This window comes from Clavelina lepadiformis, chromosome 1 (assembly GCF_947623445.1).
Source record: "Clavelina lepadiformis chromosome 1, kaClaLepa1.1, whole genome shotgun sequence".
NCBI lineage: Eukaryota > Metazoa > Chordata > Ascidiacea > Aplousobranchia > Clavelinidae > Clavelina > Clavelina lepadiformis.
Window position 1 is genome coordinate 24146506 of NC_135240.1, and position 10494 is coordinate 24156999.

General features: G+C 39.4%; 1 protein-coding gene across 3 annotated transcripts; it reads right to left on the bottom strand.

Annotated features, from left to right (window-relative positions):
* Window positions 1-278: 278 nt before the first annotated feature.
* Window positions 279-10494, bottom strand: LOC143458750 (ATP-dependent translocase ABCB1-like). 3 transcript variants are annotated; one of them, XM_076955614.1, is made up of 28 exons: window positions 10322-10494; window positions 10009-10120; window positions 9108-9280; window positions 8779-8925; window positions 8425-8529; window positions 8096-8267; window positions 7717-7841; window positions 7354-7567; window positions 6956-7138; window positions 6719-6835; window positions 6322-6534; window positions 5965-6145; window positions 5580-5753; window positions 4932-5306; window positions 4463-4641; window positions 4096-4306; window positions 3786-3929; window positions 3594-3699; window positions 3345-3485; window positions 3093-3249; window positions 2737-2934; window positions 2505-2617; window positions 2286-2379; window positions 2060-2206; window positions 1646-1815; window positions 945-1554; window positions 527-655; window positions 279-419 (listed from the first exon to the last, which is right to left on the bottom strand). In XM_076955614.1, the coding sequence occupies exons 1-26, from the start codon at window positions 10378-10380 to the stop codon at window positions 1485-1487; spliced, it is 4080 nt and encodes a 1359-aa protein (XP_076811729.1). In that variant the 5' UTR covers window positions 10381-10494; the 3' UTR covers window positions 279-419; window positions 527-655; window positions 945-1484. The 3 variants fall into 3 exon arrangements, with proteins under 3 accessions (XP_076811729.1, XP_076811721.1, XP_076811736.1); XM_076955606.1 differs by having other exon boundaries at window positions 527-1554; XM_076955621.1 differs by lacking the exons at window positions 279-419; window positions 527-655; window positions 945-1554; window positions 1646-1815; window positions 2060-2206 and having other exon boundaries at window positions 2505-2610.

The window sequence follows — 10494 nt, forward strand, 5'->3', positions numbered from 1 at the left end:
TTGAAAGAAAATCCTCCATAACACCAAGAGTTCTGAGCCATGCCGTGCTTCCACACTTCCCGATCCGGCAGACGCATAGCTATCGCAACAAGATAGGCTAAACATTGATGAGAGGACATAGCTTTCCTGAAATACTATAACTTCTTTGAAGTAAACTAAATAGCCAACAAGGGTAATTCCTTTTGAAATCATTTCGTTCGTTTCTTTGACATGCAAGAGCTTTTTGAAATTGCCATTACCTTGTATGCATTGGAACACACTACTTTAACATTCTGCTTGCTCGCAACCATTTTCTTTTCCTTGGGTGATAGTGAATATTTTTCGCACATTATTCGCATTGTTTGCTGCCTCTCCCACTGCAAGACCGCCGCCACGTTTAATGAGATTTGTCTCTCTTCAATCCCAGCGTATTGTTTGGGCTAAGGACAAGAACTATTCTTAATAGCGATAATATCAAACTTGAAAAAATGTAATTTGTCTAATTATGCCCAAGCGATTCATGCAAATAGCCTGTAGGCCTATTTACCTGAATGCCGATACAAAACCTCGACTCTGATTTGTAGAAATAGAACATCGATATTATCGCAATCAGCAAACATATTGCGAAAACGGCTTTGAAATCCATTCAAAACGTCACTAACGCTGGCAAATCTGTCTGGACACATGTTCCATTACCAAACTACACAACGCTTGTGCCTGCCTAAGGTGGCTGCGTTATTCGATTAGCCGTAGGCGATATTTTGTAAAGAAACCATAGATACGAAATTAGCGCAGCAGTCATTTCGCAGATTGACTGATTGACTGACTGACCAAGGTTGATTGACTCCAGCAAATCTTTTATCAGAAAACTTGTAGAGTAGCGTAACTGCTACTTTAGCAACCAAAATAAAATTGGTGTAGGCTATCAGCTGATTTTTAGGTTACAGCTGCATGACAAAACTTACATAGAAAAGTCAGAATAACGTAGCAACAACTCGACTCTACTCGAGTCCTTTCTTCCAAAGACTTGACTTGACTTGCGACTCGATTTTCATGACTTGGTTACGACTCTGTACGTATATTGTTGGGCTATTCCTGATTCACAACTGAGGTTAATTTGATAGTATTTTATTGGCAACAAAATGTGTCAAATCACAGGCATAACTTGACTCGGACATACATCTCCAAAGTGCGACTGTGTGCCTCTTTGCCTGAAAGACGACTGGTACGAAATACGAATAGCAAAAAAGAAAAAAACGCAATTACTTCCTTTTTTGAAGTCAACGTAGTGCCCTGCGTTACCTAGCGGTCACGGTGGTGAACGCCACAGACGTAATATTTTACTTTTCTAAACTAATAATTAATTATTTATGTATCCATTTAGCAGCAGGCAGGAGTTATCCTGAGATGATACGTTTCCAAATCATTCAAGTGTTTCAAAACCTTTTAGATATGCTTCCGTAATTAAAGACCTAAGATGTGCCACAATTTTCATCAAAACTTGTTTATTCTGGCGATTGAGCATGAGAAAACGCGATCTCATCTTCCGCGGGACTTAATTGTGCGTTCACCAGCCTGCGAAGAAGCAAGAATATGGTTACAGCATTTTTTACCAGCACGTTGGAGGATTACGAAATTTATTCGGTAGGGATAGAAAGAATCTTACCTGTAATAAGCGTCGCCTTTAGCAAGTAGCTCATCGTGTGTGCCGATCTCTGCAATTCGTCCGTTTTCGATCACCGCAATCTGATCAGCATTTTTAATCGTGGAAAGACGATGCGCGACCACTAAACTCGTCCTGCCCTCTCTAGCGACGTCTAGTGCTTCTTGCACAAGCTTAAAACGTTAAAAATGTAATTTAAATGCTTTTGCTTGGTACTGTGGTGCATGTTGATATGCGTTGTTTGTTTTAGTACAGTAATTTAGTTAAATTTTACTTTATTTTTGCATAAAAAATGTGATTTTAGGTGTGGCATCATGTAGCATAAAGACTATCATTTTACCAGTGAGAGGTACATGCACAAAATCGTAAATAGATTAGGAACTTTTAAATTTTTGCCAACATAAGAAAGGATTTTACTTTTTCACTTTCCGCGTCTAAGGCGGAAGTTGCTTCATCCAAAAGAAGAATCTTCGGATTTCTTAGAAGAGCTCGAGCAATTGCGATTCTTTGTTTCTGTCCTCCCGATAAACGACTGCCACGTGAACCAACACGAGTTTGGTATTTCTAAATAAAATGTAATTTATTAAGCGCTGCTATGCTCAAGTCATTTAGAGTACCTATAACTTGATCAGATGCAGGCTACCTCTGGAAGGCTTGTGATGAAGTCGTGTATGTTGGCGTTTCTTGCGGCTGTTGTTATTTCATCGTTAGTTACTTGTCTTCCACAATCTCCGAAACTGGGCAACAATTACTCTTTCCATTAACGTCAGTTTTTTTTGCAAGACTTTTGAGTTTGATTATTCTTGGGCAATATTTGTTAGATTTTAAACTTAGGCGTGTTTTACTAATACATGTGTCTTACGATATATTTTCAGCAAGGGTCTGATCAAAAAGCACAGGTTCTTGCGAGACAATTCCGATTTGCTGTCGAAGCCACGCCACGTTTAATCGCTTCATATTGACGCCATCTACCAACTACAAATTAATTAAAAAACAATCTAACTTATTACAACTTTATTTAATTTTCATAGTGCTATGAAAGTGCTATGCTCACAGTCAGTTACTATAGAAACTGTGTTTTGACAGCAACTTACAATTCGCCCACTTCCAACGTCGTAAAATCTTTCTACAAGCTGGACGATGGTCGATTTTCCGCTCCCCGATTGTCCAACCAACGCAACTGTCTGTCCAGTTTTAATAGAAAGATTAAGACCCCTCAGAAGTGGTTGGTCTGGTCGTGTAGGATACCGGAAGTAGACCGTTTTGAACGTCACTTCCCCTTTACAGTGAGTCTAACAAGTAATATTCTGGTAAAAGAAACACACGGGCAATTTCCTTTTCACCAAGTAGCCAAAGTGCCGACATGTTTGTTGGATTTATAACAGTAAAAATTACTCAATTTGACTCATAACCGATTCATGACCTACTTGCCAACAGAGAGTTAACCTACCGGTCTGTCTCCCTCATCGCTGTATGGGTCGATAATTGGTTCTTGAGTAATTATACCAATCACGCGATTGGCTGCGGTTTTTGCTTCCCCGTAATCAGGAACAAATGTACTGGCCTGTCCTACTGCTGTAGCACCGTACACTATCGCCATCATGACCCTGTAATTTGTTGAAAAAAAAAAACGTCTAAAAATAATTAACCGTATTACAGATAAGTAAACTACGATCTGATGGTTTGCATTGGCAGTTCTCACTTGAAAGTGTTTTCAAACGGAAGATTTTCCTCCAAGATAAGATGGATGCCCAGTCGAAAAACAGCTGCAAATACGATGAATGGCATGATCTGGGAATATCCATACGCAAGGCCGGCGACGATTGCCTTCTTGAGAGCGTTCCTGCAAAATATGCATCCTCTATCTTTAGCAGCCAAACTTGTAAGTAACCCAACCATACGATATCAAAGCATGTTAACATGGACTAGTGTAGATTGTTTCTCTACAAACCTGGTCGAAGCTTGCTGGGCTCTCTCGAACAATCCATAAACCGCCTTTTCTTTGCACAATGCAGCTATTGTTCGTACATTACTGATCGCTTCCGACGCAATGCGTGCTAAAATAACGCGTGAATTGATTTTTGAGTTATTTGCAGTAACTTCTTTTAATTTGTTATGTATTTGATTTGAAATGTTTTCTTACCCCCTTCTTCGTTGGTGGAGTTATCCGATTGACCAGACACAGCCCAAGCCTGAATAAAACCGGCTATTCCAAGCAAAGGTATGAAGACCATCATTAGCAGGGTGAGTTTCCAGCTGAAGGCAAAAGCAATTCCGATTGCGACAGCTGAAACAAACGTTTCTCTAAAATTTAAACTAGCACTTTATCTTACCAGCAGTTATAAGTAAACTATACGATGTACAATCGTTTGTCTAGTACGTAAGTCTCTAAACTTTTTCGCATTTGCCTATACTCGCAACTATACTTTTTCAAGTTTGCACATAATACTCACCAAGTGAGCTGAAATTCCGCCACATCACGCCCAATCTAACACCGGTTGACCCCTGAACCTTTGACGCGTCGGTGGCCAACCGAGCACATAACACCCCGGTATTGTGGTTGGGGTCGTCAAAATACGAGATTTCTTGCCTCAGGATAGCCCTGAATGTAGCTTTGCGCAATCGTTCTGTCAACTCCATCCCAGATTTAGCAAAAAGGCAAGCCTGTATTAAAACATAATAGTTTAACTACTGTACGTTCTGTATAGTTGCCACCTGCCAGTGATTGAAAACATTTGGTCAGTGCTCCAACTAACCTCTAAGCTACAGTATTAGTCTTAAAGCTTAATTATTAAGTTCTCTTTTTATTGCATTTCGTACTTCTGCGGAGTAAGAAATAACTACGCCGACAGCTAAAGCAAAAAACATTAGTCCATAGAAGGCGGCATCGTTCAGTTGTTCTTCGCGTGAAGTCTTCGCAAATATGGTAAGCACGTCACCAAAGACTAAGGCTAAAAGGGGATCCGCCGCACCACCAGTGAGAGCAAAGATACAACCAACTGTAATTACATGGCGTTTGATTTGCTTATTAAATATCGTTAACTTAAAGATCGAATTAGAATTGGCTTAGGTTAGAATTTCTAACTTTTCATGCATGCTTCATTTTCGTTAAGCGTGTAAATGAACGTAGCCTATATAAGAGTTTTCTCTAAAGGCGTAGAAATTAAACTGGTAAAAATACTGTATAGATATTTTTAAGGTTATGAAAGCAGACGCTTGTAGTTTAAAATTGCTTCTTTATAATCGTTTAAATAAACAGAGTGTATATGGTCTCATCCAGTAAACTCACAAGTGATATAGCACCATTCCGGTTTGTTGTATGAGAGAATGGTTCCGATAGAAACATCCGGATAAAATTCCTCCTCTTCAACCTCTTCTTCCGCCTCTTCGCTGAGCTCTCGCTTCCTTGTTTTTCGTCTCTTCTTCACGTTAACCGCTTCCATCTCTGTGCTCTCATTTTCCATGGCGACGTTCGCTGATTCGGCCGCGGATGTTGCACTCGTTCTCATTTCACTGCTTCTGCTCGCCGGCTGCCTCATCGACTTCCGGATCTCGCTGGATATCCTCTCGGACACCATCCTTGTGAATCCTCTGCTTGGTCTTCTTAATGTTCTTTGGGATTTTTTCGCTTCTTGTTTTACTTTCGTCTTCTGCACTTTCTTAGCTGAACATTATTTTTAACAAACGAACAGGGTTGATTGACAGGACGAAAGTTTAGTTTGAGTTCCGATAAATGCACGCGGCTTAGTATCTCCTTTTCAAAACTCGTCACAAAAGTAATTTATAATTTATGACAATAACTTACGCAACTTTGTTGTAAATATAACAAAAACAAACGAAAAATAGTCTGATCCACCTACAAAACGTCTCATAAATTTCCTACAACAAATAAATAGCAAATAGTATGACAAAAGAAAAACTTAATACAAAGCTTTACCTTTAACGTTATTTTTGGCTTGTGTCTCTACCAAATTTCTATAGATGCCATTCTCAATCTCCATCAGCTCCTCATGTGTCCCTTCCTCCATCACTTCTCCTTGATTGAAGGCGACGATCTTGTCCGCTCCCCGGATCGTCGACAGTCGATGAGCGATCAATATTGTTGTGCGTCCTACACAAAAGGAAAGCGAAGGTTTAAGGAATGGATGTGTTAAATGAACAATGAGAATGAAAATTTGTTCTATATTTTCTATACTTTTTGTCACATGCAAATGGAAATTTAAAACCAAGGACAAGTCCACCATACAAGGATGTCGTTCCAGTGTACTGTATAGCTTTGTCCATAACAGTCCTAGTACATTTTAAGAAAGCGAAGAACTAACCTTCCGATGCTTTCTCTAACGCCGCTTGTACAATCGCTTCGCTTTCCGTATCCAACGCTGATGTAGCCTCATCCAACAAAAGGATTTTTGGGTTCCGCACGATGGCGCGCGCAATTGCAATTCTCTGCTTCTGCCCACCGCTCATCTGTGCCCCTCCTTCGCCAACATATGTATCAAATTTCTGTTGAAATAACGTAAAAATAGGAACTTAGCATAAGCAACAAAACAAATACGACGCCTATATTGCTAACAGTTCAGCTATTTCACTGCCCAGTTGTGCTTTCCTTGATTTCTGCTGAACATATTCCCAAAATCGTAATGCTATTGCATTAGTGTTGTCGTGATTTCAGTTGTTACCTTTGGAAACGCCATTATGAAATCATAAGCGTTTGCTTTTTTAGCCGCTTCGTCAATTTCCTCATCAGTGACGTCATCGCGGCCCCAACGAATGTTATCTCCAATCGTTGTAGCAAAAAGAACCGGTTCTTGAGAAACAAAACCAATCTGGGATCTCAACCAATGAACATTCAACGATTTTATGTCCTCCCCACCGATGCTTATTTGACCCGACTAGAATAACAAGTAAGAATTCTTTATGCAGTAGCTTTTCAGTGTAGCCTGCGGGATTTTCTCCAAAGGGCAAAGAGTAAACTGACGGCAGTTACAATAAAGGGCAAAAAGGTGTTTGCAATCATTTTCGACAGTTAGTAAGTTCGTTATATAATTTTCGAGGCACGTGTATATCTCAAAGCACCTGTGGGTCATAAAATCGTTCTATGAGCTGCACAACTGTGCTTTTACCGCTACCACTTGAACCAACCATCGCCACGGTTTGACCTGAGTCGATGGAAAGCTTGATCTGTTTCAGCACCTTTAACAATAAAACGATAAACAAACGCTGTTACCGTAAGCATAAAAAAAATAAACATAAACAAAATGCCAACTTTAGCAAATAATTTTGGCAACAACTATATTTTGCTTGTAGTTATACCTCAACTGATGGCCTGGTTGGATAATGAAAACTGACGTCATTGATATCAACGGAGCTTGTGAAGTCATCAGGTGTTTTCCCGTCGTCGGAAAACACGTCAATCTCAGGAATCCGATCAATTACGTGAAAAACTTTGGCGCCTGCTGTTTGGGCAGCGGTTAGGTAAGTGAAGTTGTTCCCTATCTGGAATGATTTAATGTCTTTATAAAAGTTTAAAACCTAATGCACGATTCGTTTATAACTTCGGCCTATATGACCCCAATATTGCTCGCAAAATGTTGGGCCCAAGCAACGCTACAGATTTTAGCCAATTACTGCGGGTAGCACAAAGGGAATTTGTAATTTAAAATATGATATCCTGCACAGGTCTTTAGATCAAGCACTTATCAATATTTTACCGATCCAATAGCAAAAGAGGCGAAGATAACGGCAAAAAATGACGTAATAAAATCTCCAGGGGTGATCTCGCCATCCAGGACAAGTCTAGTTCCGTACCAGAAGGATATCCCATACATGCTGAAAACGATGAAACGAATCGTTCCTAGGCTGCAGCCCTTGAGCGATTCTTTCTTCATACCAAGTTGTTTTGCTTCAAACAAGTTCTGCCCATACCTGAAATTATAGCATTAAATGCCTAAAGTTTTCCGGTATAATTTTGTGTTGAAGATAATGTTATGACTTTAAAAATAGTGTTATGACATGGCATAACTCACATTCCTTTTTATGCTGATACATATAAAATAATTGTGATTTTATCAGACCTTTCTGTCTCTTTCTCCTGGCATCCAAACGCAACGATAGTTCTTATTGACGATATCGCTTGCTCGGCGATAGCACCAGCAGCCGCATATGCGTCCATTTCTTTCGACGTGAAGTATGCGTCGACCTAAACTAGTCGTTTGGATTGTCAGTTTGAGTCAATTTCAATGTATTTTCATCACAATATTCAGATTAAGTATTGTGTCTTCTTTTATTTCACGATTACGGCATCGCTAAGCATGGCTAGCGTTGTATAAGCGATTTGGTGTTTAAAATCCAAATGTCCGAGTGCAGACTCAGGATCAAAACAAAACAACCTACGTATCTATACAGCCTATCGAGGTCAATCAGAGTTAACAATATTCAATGTTTGTTCCTTGCCTTGAAGAAAACAACAGTAACCAGACCCAGGAGTGGGGTAACTGCCAGATTGATGAGAGCAATCTTATAGGAGCGCAAAAATGCAACAATGAGACAACCGATGATTACCGCGGTCTGTTGGATTATGACCGAAACCTTGTCTCCAATACCTTCTTCTATTATGCGCACGTCTCTGAAAAATTTATGACCTATTCATGTATCAAACATGCCGTTTACAGAATCTAGTGTATGTGTGTTGCATTTAACGCATCACTTGTCACTTGTTTCAGGAATGGGTTTACAATATTTAGCAATGGTAGATTTAATATTTCAAAGATAAAACAACTTACTCGGACATCCTCGTGTTCAACACACCGGCAGACGTGACGTCATGAAAGGCAATATCTTGCCGTAGAATCGCTCGAAAATACTTGATGCGAATCTGATGAGATTGGCTGTGGATGAAAAAATTAAATCCCTTTTAAAATCAAAACACTCTGCAAGGACCATCAGTATAGGTCAGGCAACGTCGAGATATGAATAATAATATTTTCGCCAATGTTGAGGAATAGGTGTCACGGGCTAATACTGCTTTGAGTTAAGCTGAAATTTTAGGTAGTCTAAAATATGATCATGAATGAGAATATACCTATTGCATGCTGTGCGAGGCTTTCATGTCATGATTTATTATAATTGTAGCCTACCTTACTGCCTGGCGGGTCCAACAAGCCATTTGCAAAGAAGCAACAACCAGGACACCTGCTGAGACGTACAGAAGCCTGTAAATCACCCTTAGACCGTCTTCTTCAAACTGAGTGGTTGCAAGACCGGCTGCTATAGTAACAGGATTCCTTCACGAAAATTGAATTTTAGCTGTAATACGTGACGTAATAAAATGTATCTTAACCAGCCGGAGTTTTTGCAAACTTTTGTAAGAACACGATTTTTGACGTAACCGAATAACCCACGCAGCTATAGCAACAAAGCAAAGCAATTTTATAGAAGAAAAGGTTCATTTTGCTTCGGAACTAACGTGGTTGATATGTTTTGGTCGAGAACGGACTGCGTGAGTGCGCCATACTCAGTAAACTGAGTTGTGAGTTCACCAAAGAACAGAAAGAGCAAGGGGTACCCGGCACCGTTCGCTACTGCAGCAAGCGAACCAACCACTAACAAAGTCCATTCTTGGCATCCAGCATAACGGTACTGTTAAAATAAAAAATATATTCATTTTCAATCAGCGCTGAAAACGTACTCTACCAGACGTTTGCTTCAAGAGAGTTTTATGTTTACTGAATAATACACCATCGTAAATCCGTTATTAACAATAAACCTGTTTGTAACTTTATTTACACTGGTGTGTAGCTGTAGACACCTTTACAACACTAAATCTACACAATATTTTTTTTCTTTACCAATATTTTGGCACTTGGTATGTACCGCAGAGTGCAAAATAGTGCGACGTTAAAGCAGTCATGAACTACATTCAAAGAATATATACATCTATACAGTAAAATGTTAGTAATCAACTAATAAACAGTTACCCTATGGCAGATGACTTTTGCAAGCAAAAAATGTTCATGTCAAAATAGTCGTAAGTTCGCGTAAGTACAAAGTATTTTGCAATATGACAAGGTCGTGCATTGCCACAGGGTACAGACCAATTGGATGCTATACGGGGTTTCATTATTCACCGCGATAGTAGCTGACCAACCAACACTAGTGAACATAATAATACGCTTGTGTTCAACCGGTTCAATGTGATAAACGAAAAGTTTCCAGCACTCATCGGCATTTACTTTATTTACGACCTTATCTACTAACTTGTGAACTACTAAATGTTTAAATTGTTAATTATAGGAAATGTAATACTTCAGTAACGTTTCTGCTGACAACCTATATACCGATAGCTTGAAGAATTAGTCTTTACTTACCAAATGTTTATAAGATAAGCCAACAGGCTCAGCTTTTAAGTTAGTGTTATCCACTTCCGGTACCGTTTCCATCCCATTTTCATATCTGGGCTCCTTAACATCATTTTCGTTTCTGCAAAGATTGAAAATCGTCGTAAAGTATGGTATAAGCCTAATAAAACGGCATTTTGCGGACGTTTTTACACTCATGCATATTACTAAAACGGCTGTATTTACGCGTTGAAGTCACTGTACTTTGTTAAGAAAATATACTTCTAGCCAAACACATAATATCTATACTACATTGTACAGATCACACACTGACGTAGCCTACCCGTTAGTTTCTACTGTTTCAGGCTCGTTTTTTTCATTTGCCTTTTGTTCTTCTGTCATTTTGAAATGGCCTTCAGGTATAGCTGGAATGGACCCACCCACGCCAGTTTTTGTTTGGGCAAACGAATTAATAAAACCAATTATAGCAACTTTCAAATTGCATTCAGTTCTCTA